Source organism: Mobula birostris, chromosome 3 (genome assembly GCF_030028105.1).
Source record: "Mobula birostris isolate sMobBir1 chromosome 3, sMobBir1.hap1, whole genome shotgun sequence".
Lineage (NCBI taxonomy): Eukaryota > Metazoa > Chordata > Chondrichthyes > Myliobatiformes > Myliobatidae > Mobula > Mobula birostris.
Genome location: NC_092372.1, coordinates 71,598,944 through 71,622,236, shown reverse-complemented (window position 1 = coordinate 71,622,236; position 23,293 = coordinate 71,598,944). Strand labels below are relative to the sequence as shown.

Genomic DNA, 23,293 nt, shown 5'->3' with positions numbered 1-23,293 from the left:
TCGGGGTGATGTGAGGCTGGGAGCCAGTCTCACTGACCTGTTGTGTCTCGGCTGGCGAAGCTCCTGCACCTCTCGGATGGCGTCTGGTGGCCGCTTGTTGTCCCGCTTTTAATCGCCCGCTGCCACCACCGCTCTCAGCGAGCGTCTCGCTGCTGCTGTTCATTTACTCTCTACACCCGCCCACCACAAAAACCTTATTTAGCATTGAGCACGCTTGCCCCCTTTTCTTTATTATTCCAGCCAACATGCTGATGTGGTCGGTACCGGGCTCCAGGCTGCCCTCTCCCCGAGACTCGGCGCTCCGCAGAGCGGCTCTGGCTGGAGCCGTGACCGCTCTCCCTCAGCATCTCCCGGGCAGCAGGAGCATCAAGGTCTTCATCAGCTGCAATCCCGAAGGTAAGAAATACAGCATCAACTAGTTTCACTTTTTTAAGCCTTATCTCCTCTTCTTTTAAAAGAAAACTTGTCCTAAGTTTCGCTTAACGGAAACAGCATCGTCAGTAGTGTTAATAATGGGTTTTCTATGAGCAGTAAAGCTACAATGAGGGCTATTGGCAGTGTTTAAGCTGTTAACATTATTTTCCCGTAAGTTGAAAAAGAAGGCAGCTTGTTCAGTTATGAAATGAGTAGCTCTTACCCCGTATGACCTGTGTGAGTCTCCAGAAATAATATGGGTTCCCCTTAGTCTGCCTTCAAATAACTATTTAGTTTTGTCAAAAATGCTAGGAAAATTTGTCTGGGGATAAAAACAACATTCTAACTCGCACACTCAGCGATATAAACCCTACAAATTTCCTTTGCTAACCTCTGGGTACGTTGCCAAAATTACATAGACTCGTCAAGCAAGAGGATGAAATAGTCATTGTTTTGACAACTTGCGTTTGGAGCATGTAATGAGAATAAATCTGAAGATAAAACATACTTGGCCTCTTTCTAGGAAATCTGTCTGTTGTGTTGGGATTTTGGCAACTGGAGCAGTAGTGTGATCATTGCCTGGTCCTATAACGTGGTGATTGGAGCCATGCAGTCCATTGCGCGGAGTAATACTATTGTACTGCTGAAATGGAGTAGATTAAGAACAGATTCAACAACTCAAACTGGGGGTCTAATTTTATAGCTGCTAAAGCAGTAGAGTTAGGTCAGGTGAGGAACCCTCATTAGATGCTGAGTGGAGTATATGTCAGGCTAGGAGCAGGAGCATCTAAACATGACATTACAGTCTTGTGCAGATTGGACAACATATATGCAAAGGAGTAAACAGCAAACCACCGGCAGGGCTGAAAACAGAAGAACAAAACAGGCAGATCACATCAACTCTGCCACATTCAGTTATGGAAGGTGTGGAAATTAAGCAATGGGAGGAGCATGTGCCATGAATGTTAGTCTACTGTGATGATAGAGCCAGCAAATTCTGCAAAAGACAAGACAGATGTACTTGCAACTCTCTTTATCTGTAAATGGCATAGGAATGATCCATTTGTTTTCTTCCTGAAAAGACCCCATCAGCATAAAAGTCAATGTTCAGCTCCTTTGATTTACTTGGTGTACTATCAAGGAGCAGCTGAATATGCTGTATAAAAATAAACAATGAATTGTACTAATATTCTGGTTACTGTGCTTAAGTCTTTTGCTTCAGAACTTTCCATAACTCTGACTAAGCTATTCCAGGTTAGCAACAAAACTGGGCTCTCCCCAGCAAAGAGGAAAGTTGCTACAGATTTCCTGCTGATGAAAAGCAAGATTTACTCAGTATGGACAGTTACCATCTGCAAAGAAATCAAAGGTCTTTTTAATGGTACTGTCAAGAGGAATTTACACAGCAACAATTTACTTATTGCTGTTCATTTTGCCAGAGAAACTCATTGCACACTTGGTGCGAAAAATTGACTTCACCTCAGGACAAGGTATTGAGACTGCCCAGTGAAATTGAACTCTGCGGAAATCACGGGGAAAACCTTGCTCTAGTTTAAGTTATACTTAGCTTTAAAAGGATGGTTGAGATTGTTGATGTACACCACAATTCCAGATCATCACTGCAAGAGGTCCGTAGAGCTGTATCCTTGAATTAGCTATTCTGGCCACTTTATGAGTGATCTACCCTGCATCATAAAGTCAGAGTGATTACCCATGATTGGGCACAAATTATCTATTCACAACTCTCAGGTACAGAAGTAGTTCCTCACTATGTATACCAATTTCAGGAATGCACTGATGTCTAAACTTCATGCCTCACATATCATAAAGCCATGATCTCCAGTACAATACTTGCCATAGAGGGAGTACAAAGAAGGTTCACCAGATTGATTCCTGGGATGGCAGGACTTTCATATGAAGAAAGACTGGATGAACTGGGCTTGTACTCATTGGAATTTAGAAGATTGAGGGGGGATCTGATTGAAACGTATAAAATCCTAAAGGGATTGGACAGGCTAGATGCAGGAAGATTGTTCCCGATGTTGGGGAAGTCCAGAACGGGGGGTCACAGTTTGAGGATAAAGGGGAAGCCTTTTAGGACCGAGATTAGGAAAAACTTCTTCACACAGAGAGTGGTGAATCTGTGGAATTCTCTGCCACAGGAAACAGTTGAGGCCAGTTCATTGGCTATACTTAAGAGGGAGTTAGATATGGCCCTTGTGGCTACGGGGATCAGGGGGTATGGAGGGAAGGCTGGTGCAGGGTTCTGAGTTGGATGATCAGCCATGATCATAATAAATGGCGGTGCAGGCTCGAAGAGCTGAATGGACTACTCCTGCACCTATTTTCTATGTTTCTATGTTTCTATACACTAGCATGAAAATCTAAGGATATCTGTGAGCCAGAAATTCAGCTAGACCAATGGCTTCTCTGTGGGTGTGGACAATGACACAGCTAGAAAAGCTGTTGTCTCATGGGGTCAGGAACTTGGGTTGAATCTTGACCTCGGGTATTGTCTGTGTGGGGTTTGCATGCTCTCTCTTTGCCCGGTTTTCTCCAGCTGTTTCGATTTCCACCTGCAATCTAAAGATATCCAGAATGCTTGGTTATTTAATGACCGTAATTTGTCCCTACTGCGTGGATGTGTGATAGAATTTGTGGGGTAGGGAGGGGGCAGTTGATCAGAATGTGAGAAGAATTAAAAACGGGATCAATATAGGTTTAATGCAAATAGGTGGTTCAGTCTGCTGAACCGAAAAGCCTGTTTCTATGCTGTATCTCTCTCTAACAGAATAACTCGATCAATGTTGTACTAGAAGGGCAAGTCCATTACTCAACTCCTGATTCCATAAGGTGTTTCCACTATCTATGTAGTTAGTGAAGCAGAGCTCTCTATTCACCATTTGCAGTGAATGCTCCTGTTGCATGGATGTGAAGTTCTCACTATCATCCCAAAAATCATCCTCTCCTTTAAGCAGTCATGGAACAAGTATTCCCTAGATCAGTGAGAATGCTGTATTTTTCAAGAGGGCTTTGTAAGCATCCGTGAATAATCTCGTCTGTGTCACCTAGCAATTCCTTCCTTCTCAGAGCTCAACACAGAGTGTATGGTGCCAGGCATGCAAATATCATGGCCTTCCTGGTGAAGCCAAATTAATTTAACAAGGAGCTCAGTGCAGGGGATGTTGGTTTGGGAGAGAGAACAATGTCTTTGGCTTGTTATCCCAGAAATTTTTGTGGAGAAAGCTATGGTGCTATCTTTACAGTGTTTTGAGATGTCTACTGTAGGCAGTTCAAGGCTTGGAAGCTTTTAGTAGAACAGGGATCTCTGCTGCTTGGTAACTATGAAGTTTTGTCTCAAATATGAGGATTTCAAATCTCATTGAAATCTTATTCAAATCTCATGAAGGTAAAACCTCACAAACCTTTATCCTTATTTACCAAAATGCTGTGCTGAAATGCACTCAGTGGCCACTTTGTTAGTTAAAGGAGGTATCTTATGACATGCCCACTGAGTGTGTTTCTGTATGTTCATGGTCTCCTGCTGTTGAAGCTCATACACTTCAAGGTTCAACATGTTGTGCATTCAGAGAAGCTCTTCTGCACACCACTGTTGTAACACATGATTATTTGAGTTATTGTTGCCTTCTAGTCAGCTTGAGCCAGTATAGCCATTCCTCTCTGACCTCTCTCATTAGCTTTCACCTACAGAACTTCCACTCACTTTTTTGCATTATTCCCTGTAAACTCTAGAGACGGCTGTGCATAAAAATCTCAGAAGATCAGCAGTTTCTGAAATACTCAAATCACCCCATCCGGCACCAACCATCATTTTATGGTCAAAATTGTTTAGATCTCATTCCTTCCCCATTCTGATGTTTGGGTCTGAACCTCTCTTAACCACATCTGCATGCTTTTATGCATTGCGTTGCCCCCACAGGATTGGCTGATCAGATACTTGCATTAGTGAGCAGGTGTACAGGTGTACCTAATAAAGTGGCCACGGGGTGTAAGCTCACAGTTCTTGCATTTGACCCACATCAATCAGCCGCTATCAACAAAACTTGACAACTTTTTGAGTGGAAACTTTTCTATTTATAAATATAGTAATTGTAACTGCTGCTGGGTGAAAGATTATGCATTGTAGCACCTTACATGGCAGGAGATCATCTCCACAAATTAAAGTCACACTTCCAGGAGAACACTGTCTTCTTCCATTATGTCACATTTATAATTATTTCCCAGACTTCTATTTGACCTTTGGAGGGCAGCTCTGTGGCTTTGATTGGTGACTGAGCTGGTCTTGTTGACAACAGGCAAATTTATCTTGAGGGATAGGTTAACAGGTAAGTTGGCACTGGTGAATGTTATGATTTAATTGGTTACTTCATGACATCATATGCCCCCATCCTTCGCAAGTATCAGAGTCAAGCTTCAGGGTGTTTAGACACCAAGCTGTTCTCTGCTGCTACTGCCCATCAGCATAGCCATGGACCTGGCAGGAGTATGATTTTTCTAATGTGTTATTTACACTTGAGAGATTACTGCATTCTGACACCAGCAGTAATAACTTTTAAAATTATTCGGTGAAGAAAGTTGAAATTTACCTGTTTGATTAATGTCTGTTGGAAAATTAAACAATGTGGTTATACGCCTTTGTGATTTTAATACAGAATCAGAATCAGGTGTATTATCACCGGCATGTGTCGTGAAATTTGGTAACTTAGCCGCAGTAGTACAATGCAAAATGTGAATATATGGAAAGGAAAAAATAAGTAAGTTATTCAGTTATAATAAGTATATATATGTGTATTAAATAGTTAGATTCAAAATACTACCGAACAGAGATAATATTTAAAAAAATGAGGTAGTGTTCATATGCTCAATGCCCATTTAGGAATTGGATGGCAGAGGGGAAGATGCTGTTCCTGATTCACTGAGTGTGTGCCTTCAGACTTCTGTACCTCCTACCTGGTGGTAACAATGAGAAGAGGGCATATGGGGATCCTTAATAATGGACACTGCCTTTCTGAGACACCTCTCCTTGAAGAAGGCTAGTACCCAAAGAGGAGATGACTTTCTGTAGCTCTTTTCGGTCCTGTGCAGCAGGCCCCATACCAGACAGTGATGCAGCCTGTCAGAATGCTCTTCATGGTACATCTATAGAAGTTTTCGAGTGTTTTAGGTGACAAACCAAATCTCTTCAAACTCCTAATGAAACATAACCACTGTCTTGCCTTCTTCATAGCTGCATCAATATGTTGGGACCAGGTTAGATCCGCAGAGATACTGACACCCAGGAACTTCAAGTTGCTCACTCTCTCCACTTCTGATCCCTCGATGAGGACTGATACCTTTTCCTTTGTCTTACCCTTCCTGAAGTCCACAATCACATCTTACTGACATTGATGATGGTTGTTGCTGTAACACCACTCAACTAGATAGTAAATCTCACTGCCATACGCCCTCTCATCTCCATCGGAAATTATAGCAACAATGATTGTATCATCAGCAAATTTATAGATGATATTTGAGCTATACCTAGCCACATAATCATAGGTGTAGAAAGAGTAGAGCAGTGGGCTAAGCACACAGCCTGAGGTGAGCCAGTGTTGATCATCAGCGAGGAAGTGATATTATTACCAATCAGCACAGATTGTGGTCTTCTGGTTAGGAAGTTGAGGATCCAATTGCAGAGGCAGGTACAGGGGCCCAGGTTCTGTAGCTTATCAATCAGGACTGTGGGAATGGTTGTGTTAACCGTAGGGTTATAGTCAACAAACAGCATCCTGACATAGGTGTTTGTATTGACCAGGTGATCTAAGGCTATGTGAAGAGCCATTGGGATTGCATCTGCTGTAAACCTGTTGTGGCAATAGGCAAATTGCAGTGGTCCAAGTCCTTGCTGAGGCAGGAGGTGATTCTAGCCATGACCAAGATCATAACCAGACATGTGAGTGCTACGGGATGATCTTCATTAAGGCAGCTCACACTACTCTTCTTAGGCACTGGTATAATTGTTGATTGTGAAGCAGGTGGGAACTTCCAACCATAGCAGTAACGTGAAATTCATATCAGCAAAATGTCCCATCATTTTTTAATATTAAAAGATATTTAATGAGGACAGCCTTGATGCTGCTTATTAAGTGAAGATTAGAGAAGTTGGTCTTCTGTAAGCAGTGGAGTCATGAGTGAAATATATAGGATTGCTTCATGATATTGTAAATAGTGTTCCATTTTATAGTCTGAACTTTTCTCATTTAAGTGTTATATTGTTTTTTTTTCCAAGTCTGAAGATTCATTGAGCATCTTGTGCTTGCAAACACATAGTGGTCTACAGATGATGTGATAATGAGGTAGAGAGAGCGTAAATGTGTATCGAATTGAGTGCAATCTTGCTGATTCAGAACACAAATGCTGTTATTTTTTAGATTGAATTTGTGTTTATTTTTAGTAAATTAATTTCATTGAAGAATTAACAGCTACAAGATAACATGATGTAATGCAGGTTTAGCACTGACAGATTAATTGAGAATTACTTAGAGCCTTTGAGCTTTTGTTGTGTTTGAGATAGGATCTTTTTCATGGTGATTAAGAAAACTTAAAGATTTATGCTGAGGGAAGTAAATGTTAAATGTAGCTTGTTGCTATTAAGATACTAAAAATATTTTGTTGGTAAAGAAAAACATCCAAACATTATTGCAGTTGATAAATTAAATTTTCTCTGAAATTTCCAAAAACACACTCTTTTAGACATGAATCCATTTGAAGATATTTATGCACTTTACACAAATCTATTGGAAAAATATTGCTGTGTACATTTTTGAAGTAATGTACAATCTTAAAAGTTTTGAAAGGTTAATAAAATTCTGATAGGTGGTTTATATACTAACTCACTAAACAACAAATTTTAAAAAAATATTTTTGCACATTGCCAGGTAATTTTAACATATTACAAGTGTATAATCAATGGACAGAAAATATCAGGACATAATTAAAATGGGTAACGTGGATCAAAATCTTTCTCAATGTGTTTGGGATTATTAGATTGCTTATTAGTTGTAGTGATAGAAAGTAAAAAACACTTGAAACTATATAAGTATACTGAAAATGAAAAATAAGATCTAAATATACTAACCCATGTTAAATCCTGGCAGTTCCCCCCTTTTTCAGTGAAACTAATAGAGGGGCACTCAGTGCAGGTCTAACCTACACCGGTTGTTCAGTCAGACCGCCCGGCAGAACTGTCACAATGTCCTGCTCAGTCACTGAACTCGAAGAGTCTGGTGTCAAAGCATAGTTGAGAAATTGTAGCGAGCAGCTGTCATCGTGTTCTTGACTTTGGTGTTCAGTCATGCACTTACAGAAATGCTGAACTTGCTGGCACCTCTGCCAGAAAACGCTGGCACTTCTGCATATCTGTATCCTCTGGTTCTCAAGGCTACTGCCAATGGAAACAGCTTCAGCTTTTTTTTTGTCTGGATTCTTTATCATCTTGAATTCCTTCATTAAAATTATTCTATCGTGCTCTGGTTTAATCAATCCCACTTTTTTCAGTCATTATATGTAACTGAAATGACATTGCCTTTGAATATAACTGAAACAATCATTTCAAATTGAAGCACCATGCCTTTTTTTCTTACAACTTTACAGTTTACCATTAAAATTGTGATTTTCAACAGGTGATTATATTCAATGTTATACTTCACACGAAGCAATAGATTCATTATAATGGTTTTCAAATACTTCTCAAGCAGTGAGTGAATCACCTACGGAGAATAAATCACAAGGACAGTAATACAGCCAGAGCCATTGAGCAACAAGTTTGAAAAGCCCATTTGATCCCTAATAAGTCAGAATTTCAGGTATAATTGTACTAATATCACAGCGCAGAATGACTCCTCAAGAAGCTCTTGTCTTTGCAAGTTCCAGGCAAAGTATGGAATAACCTTGATAATTTCATTGTAATTTGCATAACTTGGAACAGCATTTTTTAAAGTTACATTAGTCATGTCAGTGTATAACCTAGGTCAGCGTGAGTAAAATACAGTATCAGATAAAGTCTTATTTTGTCACCCACGAAATTCTACATAGCCCACAAAATTAATTGAGCCTTTGTGAAAAACCTTTGAGAAAAATTGATCATGTTGCTATTAAGAATGGCGAGAATATCATTACCAGGGCAGTACTCCTACAAAGGACAGATTAAAAGTTGAACTGCAACGCCATAGTGCTGACTCTCTGACCTGTTACTGCTTTTTAAAAGTTTCCTGTAGCAACCATAGAATTAAAATTGATGGACTTCTTACAAAAAGAAAGGTGTAACTCAAAAGGTTTGGTACATCGCATTGTAAATTGTGCTGATGGACAATAATATCATTATGAAATGCTAGGCATGATAATATAACATAATACTATCTATATTACTTACCTGTGTGGAACTTTGCACAACCAGGAATGACCAGTCCCCATGATATTTTGAACAGTGCCTATCAGGAAATGTTAATGCATTCTTTCTGAAGGAATAGATATGCCTTTGAATATGTAACGTGTTTGAGCTATACAATGAATTTATGGCATGTGACACCTCTAAACAAAGCCTATGCCCTGCCGTGATTCAAAACCTTCAGAACAGTTCCTTTGAGAGTCAGTTTTCTTGATCTTCAGTAAGAAACTTTGCACTCTAATGGACAAATTTTTCCCCAATGGGAGGATTGAAATTAGCAAAGATGTATTTTCATGCTTAAGTAATGCTTTGGCTAGTTGGGACGCTTTTGGGAATCCCTCAGGAAAATGTCAGGAATATTAAGTTCGAATGTGTCTTGTTCCCCATGCTAAAGATTAGCTGTCATTTCTAAAATATATATTTCAGATGATGAAACTACCTTTCTAATATCAAACAAGGGATATTACAAGAATATTATCAATGCTTTATACTCTCAATGCCTGGGATCACTTTGGATTTGTCCTTTTATTGATACATCAGATCCTGAAAGTAGTATGCTAATTGTTGGTATTGTAATTGACACATTTATTTCTTGGTGCTCTTCATATTGTCTCTATTGAAACATGGAACCATATTGAGAGTAATTCTAGGCCTGTGACAATGTCATTTGAGAACACTTGGGAGGGAGTCTAGCATGGGAAACATATAATGTATTATGCACATTGTCTTGCTATGAGATCTGCCTTAGCAAAAGCTCCTAAAACATCACTTCAAATAGAGGCGCAAAGCCAGGACTCACAAAGGGTCTTGGCCTGAATCGTCGACTGTACCTCTTCCAATAGATGCTGCCTGGCCTGCTGCGTTCCACCAGCATTTTATGTGTGTTACTTCAAATAGAGGGTTTACTTTAGGCAAATGGCTATGAAGATGGACTTACCTCTTATCTAATGGTCCAAGCTGCCACTGAATTTGATAGCCAGGAGCATGGATCATTGTCATTTCAAACCCTCTTCCGCCAACAAAGATAAGCTTTCATGTGAGATGGTCTACATTTGGACCATCAATGAAGGATCTAGGTGTGCCTGGGAATCCTGACAATGACTCAAGGTGGAAGAGCTCCTTTAACTTTATTTAGTAACAGGCCTCCACTATATAGTAATGTTGCACCAATGTTTAATGATCTACATGCAGCTCAAACATGACAACTGAGAAACAAACTGTATATTACAATACTGATCATAGTTACTGCTGCACCTGCAGCAAACTTGTCTTAATTGTGGTTCCCCACATTGGAAGCTGCCCAGTGTATGAAGAGTTCTATTGAATCAGATTTTGTTTAAAACCATCAGTTAGTACAAAAAATGTTGCTTTTAATGTTATTGAAACCTTCTGCTAATTATCCATTTTTTGTGGCTTTGTACATCATTGTGGATTATTGTATTTTAGCTTTAGTTCATTTTAGGATGACTTAACTGATTTTCAGCCTTTTTCCTGTCCTTACTTGTGACAAGAAGTCAATGGAAAGAAGTACATAGGCCTTTCAGTCAAGAGTGGGTAGAAGATAAGAGGAAGATTTGGAGTAGTATATAACAACTATTAGATAATGTTATTACACAAGCAGTCTGTCAGAACAAGCCAGGGATACTTTTGAATATTGCGATGTAGAATTTTCATCTTCATCTTGACAACTTAAATGAATAAAAACAGAAGTGAAGATATCACTTTGTATACATACTCTCTTCTACGGAGAATGAGAGTACGTAGTGAATAACTGGAATAATTCATATTTGATTAACAATATGGCATGGACGTAACTATCTTTATAACACAAAATAATGCAACATAGAAGCAGATTGTTAATCGATCATGCCTGTGCAAGACTTATGGTAGGGCCAATTTTTTGTTGCTTCCCTCATAATTCAGCATAACTTTTCCCCTTCAATTAGTAATCCAGTTCTCCTTTGAACATTACTACTGAGTTTGCTCTCACCTTTCTTCCTGGAAAACATTGAAGATCACAACAGCTCAAAGCGTGAAAAAGAACTGTTTTCTGGTGTCACTTCTTATTTATCCTTCTCACCTTGAATCTGTGTCATAAGGATATCAATCACTCTGGCACAAGAAAGAGGTTCCCCTAATTTGCTTTTTAAAAATATTATGTGAAATTTTCTCTACTCTGATGAGTAACATAGTCGCTCCATTTATTGAAGCTTATCTTTTCAATAGCAGGCAGGTAAATTATTCTGCACTTTCTGTAATAATATTTCCTTAATAAAGTTTGTTAAGCAGAAGAGAACTCAATACTCCAAACTTATGTATGATCCAACATTTTATAAACATTTTGCTTTAGCTCTTTTATTTTGTATTTCAGACGTCGAATGAAAGAGAACGTATATAAGCATAAGCTATAGGAGCAGGAGTAAGCCATACACTCCCTTGAGCATTTTCTGCCATTCAGTATGATAATAGCTAATCTGATTTTGGACTCAACTCCACTTCATGCTTTTCAAATCCTTGACTCCCTTGTGGACAAAATAAGATCTATCCCAACCTTGAATATACAGGGGTATTCAAAAAAATTCAGTCACTCTGGGCTAGAGAATTCTAAAGATTCAGGGCCTATTTAGTGACAAAATACTTCCTCATATACATCTTAAATAGGGGTCCCAGTCCAAAATTGCCCACTTGTTCTGGATTTCTCCACAAGGTAAAGTATCCTTTAAGCAGTTATATTTCAAGCCCCCTATTTGTTTGAAATAATATTACTTCACAAATCTACCAACAATAAATCCAACAAAACCTTTTAACTGCCTTCACAGCTCATCCTATCTCATTCACAGATTTATGAGCATGCACCGAAATCCTCTCAAATCATACAGCAATGCTAAAATTACAGCATTTTGTTCTTATCGCCTATTCTCATTCCTTCTACCACTGTGATTTATTTGCATTAAGTTTCACCCATTGCATGTCTGATCGTGTCAGCAGTCTACAGACTCCAAAAGTCTATTGCTATCTTCCTCATTGTTAATTCATTCTTCATGCTAGATCCAAAGTCACTACTGAGTCAGACAGTCCAATCTATTGGCAGCAGTCACAGTTACATATAAGGTGCTTACTCTGTATCTATTATGTGCAAGATGCTGGATCCTTCAGATAAGCTAACTACTGAATTCTATCAGGAGTTCAGCAAGGTCAATCAAGGAATGGCCGGTGTGCTGGTGAGATTTGCTTAGGAAATAGCCAGCAACTAGAATTTTGGAAGATCTTGCCCTATGCATGCCAAAAAGAATAGTGATCCAAAATCCAAATACCACCCGGTATAGCGTACAACTATTCACCTCTATTCTCAACATCTGTCTCTCGGCTAATTTTATATCTATGCTGACACTGTCCCTTTCATTCCAAAGTCATTATTGTGACTAACAAGTCCATTATACAGTGCTTTGTCAAATACATTTTGAAAGACCATAACATCAATCAGATATTCTCATCAATCATTTTGTTACCTCAATAAATAATTTGATTAAGTTAATCAATCATATGTCATTTTGAAATCTACGTTGACTTTGATTTATTACCTGAAACAAAATTAATTAACATTTTAAAACATATTAGATTATTATTTATAAAGTTCTCCCATTGCATACCGCTGACCAACTTGCTGATTTTTTTTTATTTGGGATCTATCACTCCTTTGATAACCTCCCTAAATTAAGGAGATTTGGAACAGTGTGACCAGATTCTCTGCAGTTTGTATCCTTTCCACATTAATTCAGCACACATCCTACATCAAGCTGTTGTTTTATTTCTATTTTGATGTCTGCAGCCTTTTAAGTACTTATCATTTTATCCTTCTTATGTTATTCAGTATTGCTACAGTCCACTCCTTTATAATGAAATTGGCAGCTCCTCTTTAGTGAAAACATATGCAAAATACTCATTTAGTAGCTAATGCCATGCCATATGTCTCCTTTCAGCTCTCTCCAGTCTTCTCTTCCTTTAGCTGTAACTAATTATGCATTCATAAAAGAAGCTTGTTTCCTTCATCTGTTAGCTGCTTATCAATTCTCACTTTGTCTTTGCCTCTCTTACTCCCATTTTAGATCCTTTCTCTTCTGCTCAGTTCTTTATTTAACTGGGACTAAATCTTTGAGCATCCCATTAACAGCACTAAAAGCACTGGAACAACTTTAAAAAGGTGGTTCATCCGCATTCTCAAGGGAAAATAGGGATGGGTAATCACTGCTGGCCTAGCCTGGAATACCCATGCACTATAAAATAAACAAAAGAAACATAGATGTTATGATGAACCCTATTTTAGTAAACCACTTTTCTGTCTCATTTTAACCTGGAGCAGATGTGATGGGCCAAATGGCCTAATTTTGTTCCTATATCTTATGATTTTCACCTCCATCTAGCGAACCATAGATTTATATGACCTTCCTTTTTCACAACATGGAAATCTGCCTATAGTTTGGCCTCTTTCTTGATATTTATTATTCTTTTGCACCATCAGTCACTGAAATTAGCTCTCCTTCTGCTAAGTATTTTAACATTTGCTAATCCCTTGCATTTTTCTTTAATTATTCTAAATCTAATAACATTTTGAACCTTGCACCAAAGCCTCAGGCATTGAAACATGCAACACTTCATGATTCAGAAATAGATCCAACATTATATCTTGTCCATTTTACTTAGCTATTTCCTCGGAGATGAACATGACTCACTCCCACTCCAGTTCTGTGCATAATGAGGTGGATGAGAAAGCCAATGTGGGATCTGCGGACTCTGTCCAAATGGGCCAGATTATTCTTGAAGCATCCCTGTGTCTTCCTGATGAAGCTTGGCGTTGGGTGTTCACTTTAGGAAGCTGGAGTCAAATAGACAAATAATGTGTCCTGCCTATCAGAACCAAATGAGCATGGTTTGGGAGTCAATGCAACCTCCACCTCAACCCCTCCACTCCACCCTGAGCAACATTGTCTTTCGACCAAAATTGTCTGTGACTTTGAGCCACTTTCAATTCGTATCACATTCTCCAAAAAATATTGTTTTTAAATAATCAAGAGCTCAGAGTCATGTCAAACAATTGACATTATTGTTACAACCCCAGTGACTTTGAGGTTACAGACATTATCCAATCTTGGATGTTTCCTATGGACTGCACACACTGATGTTGATGGCTATCATGAACACAGCGCAGTACATCACACAAACCAATCTTCTGTCCTTGGAGTCACTTTACATCGCATGCTGTCGGAGCAATGCTGCCAGGATAATCAAGGACACGACCCACCCAGCCAACACACTTTTCGTCCCTCTTCCCTCTGAGAGAAGGCTCAGGAGCTTGAAGACTTGTATGGCCAGATTTGGGAACAGCTTCTTTCCAACTATGATAAGACTGCTGAATAGATCCTGACCCGGATCTGGGCCGTACCCTCCAAATATCTGGACTTGCATCTCAGTTTTTTGTACTACCTTACTTTCCATTTTTCTAATTTTTCTATTTATGATTTATAATTTAATTTTTTAATATTTACTATCGATTTGTAATCCAGGGAGCGGGAAGCGCAGAATCAAATATCGCTATGATGATTGTACGTTCTAGTATCAATTGTTTGGTGACAATAAAGTATTTATCACATGATGAAACTGCAGCGTGGTGACATTTTGCAGCCAGCTGCCAAGGGAACAATAAAATATTCCTGCTCCTACCTTTTGAAACTGAAATTCGCAGCCACAATGACTACAGTAACAAACAATGTTTAAGCCATTTAGCTACATAGCAAACTTCAGAACACTACAGTCCCAACAGACTCAGCAGAATAGACCACCCAGAAGGCATGTTGGGGAGGCCTCCATTGTGCCAGAAATTGGGGATGCCAGGGAGAGCTTCAGATATGACTGAAGCTTCACAAAATGGGACACCACTCCGCAACTTCACCGCCCCCCCCCCCCCCCGCCACTAACCTGGCTAATGGGCAGTCATTAGAAATCAAGATAGTGGACCTCAGAGCAGGACTATATTCAGTGAATCATTCACAGATCTGAATCAATGTAACACTATCACTGCCGTCTTCATCAAAGTCTGTGTAGTCTTCCCAAACCAGAAGCTGCTGATGGACCAGGAGAACTTTTTACTGAGAGCTAGATCTGTGATTTTCAGGGCTGTTGATGTACAGACCTACAAGAACTACAGACTCCTATAAGAACTCCAGGCATGACCTCCTTGTGCAAGTTAAGAACCAATTCCAGATGAAGTTTTAGACACAAATAGACAATCCACTCTTGTGACATGACTTCCACACCATTATCTCCTACAAGGCAAGAATGAATAGCATAAGCATCAGTGATACATTTCTCCCTTAAAGCCTTTCATGTACACTTCAAGAGGAAGAATAAAGGCACAACTCTGTGAGTCTCCAAAATACCTAATGGCCCTGTGATCTCAGTTTCAGAGGGTGACATCAGACCATCCTTCCGGGGGGTGAACCCTCACAAGGCATCAGGTATTGATCCCTGACAGTCTACCTGATCGAGTACTAAAAACCTGCACTGACCATCTAGCTTGAGTGTTCAGGAACATCTTCAGATTCCTGCTTCAGGGTTCTTAGGTTCCCAACTGCTTCAAGTTGGCATTAATTGTTCCACTGTCTAAGAAGAGAAGGGCAAACTGCCTCAATGACAATTGTTTCCCTTAAACACTTACATAGAACATAGAAATCTACAGCACATTACAAGCCCTTCTGCCCGCAGTGTTGTGCTGACCATGTAACCTGCTCTAGAAGCTGCCTAGAAATTCCCTACCACATAGTTCTCTAGTTTTCTAAGATCTCTTAAAAGCCACTATTTATCTGCCTCTACGACCATCGCTGGCACTGCATTCCACACACCCACCATTTCCTTTGTGTAAAACTTACCTCTGACAACCCCTTGTACCTACTTCCAAGCACCTTAAAACTATGCCCCCTCGCGTTGGCCACTTCAGTCCATCCTAGATAATGAAGTGCTTCGAGAGGTTGATTATAGCTTGAATCCTGTCTCTGCGAAGTTCTATACAGACTTCAATTTACTTATTGAAATAGTAGGTCAACAGCAGATGCTATCTCGTTGGTTCTCATCTTAGCAGTGGACCACCTAGACAGCTGGAAAACTCACATCATGCTGTTGCTCCTTGGCTGCAGCTCGGCATTCAGCACCAAGATATACAAGAGGTGATGTCTCAGGAATGCAACATATTAATGGAAGAAGAAGTTACCTTAAACCAGCATCCGGTCCATGCTCTCCTCACATCGCTACCATCAGGAAGGAGGTAAAGGAGCCTGAAGACCCACATCTCAAGATTCAACAACAGTTTCATCTCCACTGCAGTGAGGTCCTTAACCAGATCCAAAAAGCCCCAACATTACTTTAGAAGTCATAGAACACTACAGCAAAGAACAGGCTCTTCTGCCCATCTACCCCTTGCCAAACCATTAATCTGCCTAGTCCCATCAGCCTGCACCTAGACCATAGCCATAGAAACCTCTCCCATCCATGTACCTATCCAATTTTCTCTTAAATGCTGAAATCAAACCTATTCTGCGTGCAACTCGTTTCCACTTTCTCCCTCTGAATGAAGGTTCCCTTTTATGCTTCCCTTAAAGATTTCACCTTTCATCCTTAACCCAAGACCTCTTATCTAACCTTAATTAAAAAAGCTTGCTTGCATTTACCCTATCTATACCCCTCATAATTCTGTATACCATCTTCATATCTCTCTTCACTCTCCTACTCCCTAGGGAGTAAAGTCCTAATCTATTCAATCTTTCCTTATAACTCAGGTTCTTAATTCCTGGCAACATCCTTGTAAATTTTCTCTTAACTATATCAATCTTACTAATATCTTTTCTGTAAGTAGTTGAGCAGAACTACACACAATACTCCAAATTTTAGGCCTCACCAACATCTTTCTCAACTTCAACATAACATCCCATCTCTTGTACTCAGTGCTTTGATTTCTGTAGACCAATGTGCCAAAAACTCTCTTTATGAACTAATCTCACTGTGAAGCCACTTTCGAGGAATTATGGATCTATATTCCTAGATCCCTCTGTTTTACCACACTCCTCAAGTCCCTACCGCTCACCTGGTTAGTCCTCCCAAAATTCAACACTTCACACTTGACTGCATTAAATTCCATCTGCAATTTTTCAGGCCACTTTTCTAGCTGGGCCAGACCCACTGCAAGTTTTGATAGCCTTCCTCACTATCCACTACACTCCTAATCTTAGTGTCATCCACACAGTTGCTGATCCGTTTTACCAGATTATCATCCAGATCATTGATATAGATGGCAAACAACAGCGGACCCAGCGGCTATCCCTGTGGCACACCACTAGGTACAGGCCTCCAGTCAGAGAGGCTACCATTTACTACCACCCTCTGGCTTCTCCCATGAAGCTAGTGTCTAATCCACTTTACTCTCTATTCCTGAATTCCATGCAGCTGAACCTTCTTGACCAGCCTCCCATGTGGAACTTTATCAAAAGCTTTGCTAAAGTTCATGTAGTCAACATCCACTGCCCTGCTTTCATCAGCTTTCAAAGATTGGTAGAGAGGCAGCTTGTGTTGAGGAAACATGTAGCCTGCTGAAGGATTTATACAGATTAGGAGAATGGGCAAGAGAGTGGAAAATGAAATGTAATGTTGGAAAATGCATGGTCATGCACTTTGGTAGTAGAAGTAAATGTGCAGATTATTTTCTGAATGGGGAGAAAATCCAAAAATCTGAGATGCAAAGCGTCCTGGAAGTCCTTGTGCAGAACACTCTAAAGGTTAACTTGCAAGTTGAGTCAATAATGAGGAAGGCAAATGCAATGTTAGCATTCATTTCAAGAGGTCCAGAATACAAGAAAAGGGATGTGATGCTGAGGCTTTATAAAGCACTGGTGAGGCCTCAGCTTGCGTATTGGGCTCCTCATCTGAGAAAAGGTATGCTGGCATTGGAGAGTGTTGTGTATGTGGCTGGGTTACACAACAAAGCTATAAATAAAAACACTGGAGACGGGAGCTAAGTTAACAGGGTTCTTTACTGACTGAAACCGAACTGAACACACACATACAGATCAATATGCATCTAATAGCACATGCAACGACGTGTCCCTGCAACATAAAGTAGTCCCATATTATACTGTAGCTACACAGTACACTCCTCCCCTTTTATTTTAATAGTGTATCCACTTTTTTTAACTGGGGCACTACACTAAACAAATATGTTTACCCTTAACGTACAAATGCCTGCCAATTGTTTACTTAGTAACTTAATATCAAATTATAACAAAGTAACATAATAATATCACATTATAACAACTAGACACATTTATAACTCAAGTCTCTAGGGCTGTAAAAATAGTGCAGGATGTCGGTTCTTCAGGTATGATCTGAAAGAATGTTCAATTTGCTTTGGAGAACTCAACGATCCCCATCCTGCTTCCATGTGATCATCTTTACTGTTAAAAATGTATAAAGCGGTGGCTTGAATCAGGACAATGACTCTGCCCGCCGTGCCATACTTCTCCAAATGATGATTATGTACCAACGGTAACAGAAGAAATAAGTGAAGCTGTCGCAGAATTAGTCATATTTCGCAAGAGGTGTGATGCATTTTCTGTAGCTTTGGTTCCCATGGTCTGCTACAAAGATGACTGCCACCAACAAAAGAAGTGGTTGGTGATCTGCTGTCTCTGCTAGTTATTCAAAAGTCAGGGCAATCCACTGACTCACAGAAAAATCAGTACTTTACCAGTAATCATTCACCATTTGATGAAGCAGTTGATCGAAATCCTGTTGTTCATTCCGTTGTTCTCACATTCAGTACAGGTGTCAAAATACAACAATAGAAACCTTACAGTTTGTTGCCAGAATTCGCCTCTGTTTCGATGCTGTTTCCCAACTTCTTTGTGCAAATCAAGACACATTAGCTGAGGATTCAAAATATGTACATGCAAAAGAAACTTCCCTGCAAAGGATTAAGTGTATGATCTTCAATGGAGGAAATGATCGGTTCAAGATTTACCCTGTGTGAAAGCTGTTCTGTTTGAATGGAATTGCTTTTGTCCAAGAGCTTTTAAGGGATTACCAATTTTCATGGATCTTTCCTAAGGAAATTGTTCAGGAGAAGACAGAGATGCTGGTCTTTTCGGAGTTTTAAGTTTATTGAGAATTTGCAGATCTTCCATTTTCTGTTCATCTGTTAACAGGTAATTTAACTGCACAGGTGCAGGTTTTCGTCTTTTGTCTGTAATTGGAACAGGGTCATTAGGTCTCCTCCTTAGTTTCCTAGTCATTATTGGCTTTACCTCCATAGAATCTCCTGTGAGTTCTATTATTAGCCTCTCATTCTCAATCATCTTTTCCTTTTCTTCTAACTCAATCTTTTTATTTTTAAATTCCTTCACTGCCGCTTTCTTCTCTTTAATATAATTCCTTTCCATTTGTTCTGTCTCCAGTTGCAGAAAAACCTCTGCATTCCGTATTCTTTCCTTGTATTGTTGATCTAGTTTCTTCATCCTTTCCTGACAGTCCTGCAAAGAGCCTTCCTGTAACTGCTGTAGCTGTCTTTTGGGAGATGTCAATTTCTCCTGGTAAATCTGCTCTTTTACTTCCAGGTAGTCTTTATCATCCTGCTTATTGGCAATATCCGTCTCTCTTGCATCCTCTGTATCTTCATCCGAGTCTAGGCCACGGATGCTGTGTTCATCTTCATCATCGACGCTGTCTAGCTCCTCCTCGTCATTGTAATAGTCGACAATGGGTGAGAGAAAAGCTGCGGACATCTTCCCCGCTGAGCTGCCCTCCTTTGCTGACATATCTAGTACCTTGATGGTGTGCCAATCCAACTGGATTTTCCTGAGCCATTCACGTCCAGTAATGGTGGTCCTCCCTTTTTCAGTACATAGAGGATCTGTTGCTGTGTTTTACCTCCGTGGGTCACTATCACTTTAATTTTGCCTTCTGGACGCACTTTCTGTCCTGTGTAAGTCTTTAGTAGAAGTTTCACTCGTTTCAGAGGTATGTGCGAAAACAGTTGTTTGTAGTCGTGTACAGAGATCACTGTTAAACCTGAGTCTGTGTCCAACTCCATTTTTAGTCTCACGCCCGCACTTGTGGAGTGATCCATATTAATCTTCAATCATCTGTCTGTTTCACGCTGTGAAGTTGCAGACAAGACAATTCACTTTTGTCGGATTAGTTTTCAACAGAACTGCTTTCATCAGAACTGCCTTCTTTCATTTTTTCTACCTTGTTATATTTTCCTTTCTGGGGTTTCTTGTTTCTCTGTATTTTGACCTTTTTTCTGCTGTTTACTAGCTTTGCATACTCTGCCAATGTGGCCCTGTTTACCACAGTTTCTGCATTCTTTGACTTTAAACCAACAGTCATCAGGGTCATGTGACATGTTTCCACAATGGCACAATATTCAGAAATGCTTTTATTTTTGCTCTGATTCCGATTGTGAAATTTAAACCCTTCAGCAATGACCAGCGGGTTTGGAGTTTAAATGCTGTTGGAAAGTGTCTACTATTTGCTTGGACGTTTTGTCAGCTGGCTTTTCAGGAGTTAGCAAGCTCCATAACAGGCCATATGTTTTTGCTCCCATAATACTGAGTAAGATGCTGGCTTTCTTTTCATCATTAACATCGTTAGCATCACAATATAACTCCACTCTTTCGATGTAGGTTGCCTAGTCTTCAATGCTACTATCAAATGCAGTAATAGTTCCAATCATCACTATTTTTGTTATGTTAATTAAGCCCCGTTCTCCCCTTATTTTCCTTTTTGACCCACGTGTCCTTTTTGCTAGTGCCAGGAGCACACTCCATCTAGATGTGTGTGTCACTTCTTTTTATCTCCCTTCTGGGGCAGGCAGACTCTCAGTCCCCGGGGGTCAGCTCCGGCTGTGGTCTTGGCTGGACGTGCTGCGGCTCTGACTGTGTCTCTTGGTCTCCCGATGTTCCCAACCTGCGGCTGTGCTTCCATTTCCTTTCTGACTCGCGGCCTCTCTCTGCCTTGGCTCGTAACTTGCGCTTTTCTTCCAAGTGTCGTTATCCATTAAAACACGGCGTTCCGATACGATGTAGGTTCATTAACCTTGTCGCCAATTTGTTGTGTATGTGGCTGGGTTACACGACAAAGCTATAAATAAAAATGCTGGAGATAGGAGCTAAGTTAACAGGGTTCTTTACTGACTGAAACTGAACTGAACACACACGTACAGATCAATATGCGCCTAATAGCAAATGCAATGACGTGTCCCTACAACGTAAAGTAGTCCCATATTATACAGTAGCTATACAGTACAGAGAGGGTTCTGAGGAGTTCACAAGGATGATTCTGGGAATGAAAGGGTTATCATACAAGGAACGTTTGATAGATTTGGGTCTGTACACGTTGCAGTTTAGAAGGAAGAGGGAGGATCTCATTGAAACCTTTCAAATGTTGAAAGGCCTAGACAGATTAGATGTGGAAAGGATATTTCCCATAATGGGGGAGTCTAGCAGAAGAGGGCATAGCCTCAAGATAGAGGGGCGTCCATTTAAACCAAAGATGCAAAGAAATTTCTTTAGCCAGAGGGTGGTGAATTTGTGGAATTTATTACCACAGGCAGCTGTGGAAACCAGGCCGTTGGGTATATTTAAGGCAGAGCTTGATAGGTCTTGATTGGACACAGCATCAAAGATTATGGGGGGAAGGCCAGGCAGTGGGGCTCAGCTGGTGAAAAAAGGAGCAGCCATGATTGAATGGTGGAGCAGACTCAATGGGCCAAATTTTACTACTGTGTCTTATGGTCTTATGTTTGTTATGTACAAACGTTTGTAAGTAATGTACAGTGCTGCTGCAAAACATCTAACTTTTGATATACTTTGGATATGTATGTTCAGGGAAATAAACTTGAACTTGAGCTCTGGTCCTTAACTTCATGAGGCTTTAGCCACTTCTTACACAGTGAGAAAACAAGTTGGGGTGAACAAACAGATGGGCCTATGCTCACCACCCCTCTATCTTTTTCTTTTGATCTCTCCAGCAAGGTCAAGTTTTCACACATTTCATTATACTTTCAATTTCACATGTGTCTTTAATGGATTTACTTGGTACCACGGCCACATGTCTTTCCTCAGTAAGTGTCTTCACCACTTATCACTTACCAGCCTCTGCCTCAACCCTCCTTTCTCAATCTCTGTCCTGATGTAGGATCTCAAATTGAAATGTCGACCTTCTCTTTGCTTCCACAGATGCTGCTAAACCCACCGAGTACTTCCAGCAGTTTATTTTTTGCTTCATTATTTCTTTAGTCTATGCCAGATTTTGTCTGGTCACCAGATCCAGTCATCCTATACGTTTAATCAGTAAATCTTTATCTTGGTACCATTGTACAATTCAGCTACACTGTCTCTACAGTTAATCTTTCACATAGTCATTCGAGTGACCGTTCCATGATTAGGCAATACACTGCACTTGCTTCCATTGCTAGATTTTTTAAAATTAACGTGGATTCTATGTTAAGCAATACTAAATCATGTACATGTAATTGAGTATGCTGAAAATTACTACTTCATCACAATTCCTCCCTTTGATCCCAACATATTTAATATTATCAGGATCACTCGAACAAAGGATGCAGAATCTGAATTTTCCATTGCATAACATATAGCCTTCGATACGTATAACATATAATTGTCACCACAAACTACATTAACATAAACAATACTGGTTCAGGATGAATAACTAATTTAAAAAAAACATTGTCCTTAGGGAGCCACTTATTGAAGATATCCCACCTAGAAAATGGGAAATCATCTGGAAAATGGAAAGCTGATCAGATTTGGCTAAATAGGTTGCAGGTTTTGTCATGATCCTCTTCAGTTTTGCATTGGATCTTTGAGCTGCTTCCATGTCAAACAGTGAACACTGGTTAATCTTTACCGGAGCTATTGCCAGATCGTAAGGCTTCAGTTCCCATATCCATCTTCGGCATCCCATTTAGCCAAATCAAATCAGCTTTCCCATTTTCCAGACAATATTATTCAGCTTTCAAATGGACCACACATTCGACATACCGTACTGTTCTAGATTTAATTTCTCTTTTTCCAGAATATCCTGACCTGCTATGTGAACCCCATATAGGTTACTCAGCCAAAATATTGCAGATATACATCCAAGTAAATGTTCGCCCAATAAGCAGCTTATTTCAACAGCTACTTATTCTGCATGTAAAGGTAACTTCAATGCAATTTCTTCTACTATTCTCCCTTCCTTGACCACTGCTACTCAACACCCTGTTTTTCCTGTGCTTAGTTAAACACTAGAGGACCTGTGAATGAATATTTGTAATGCACACTCTTGCTCTTTGTCCAAAAATGGACTGTTTCCTCAATCTATGACATCACA

The 23,293-nt window shown here is 39.9% G+C and overlaps 1 protein-coding gene across 1 annotated transcript in view; it reads left to right on the top strand.

Moving 5' to 3' along the window:
- Positions 1 to 251: 251 nt before the first annotated feature.
- Positions 252 to 23,293, top strand: part of LOC140194622 (NACHT and WD repeat domain-containing protein 2) — a 160,131-nt gene continuing 137,089 nt past the window's right edge. Inside the window, exon 1 of the mRNA XM_072251863.1 lies at positions 252 to 396. Within this exon, the coding sequence (XP_072107964.1) occupies positions 252 to 396 (145 nt within the window). The remainder of the gene's footprint in view (positions 397 to 23,293) is intronic.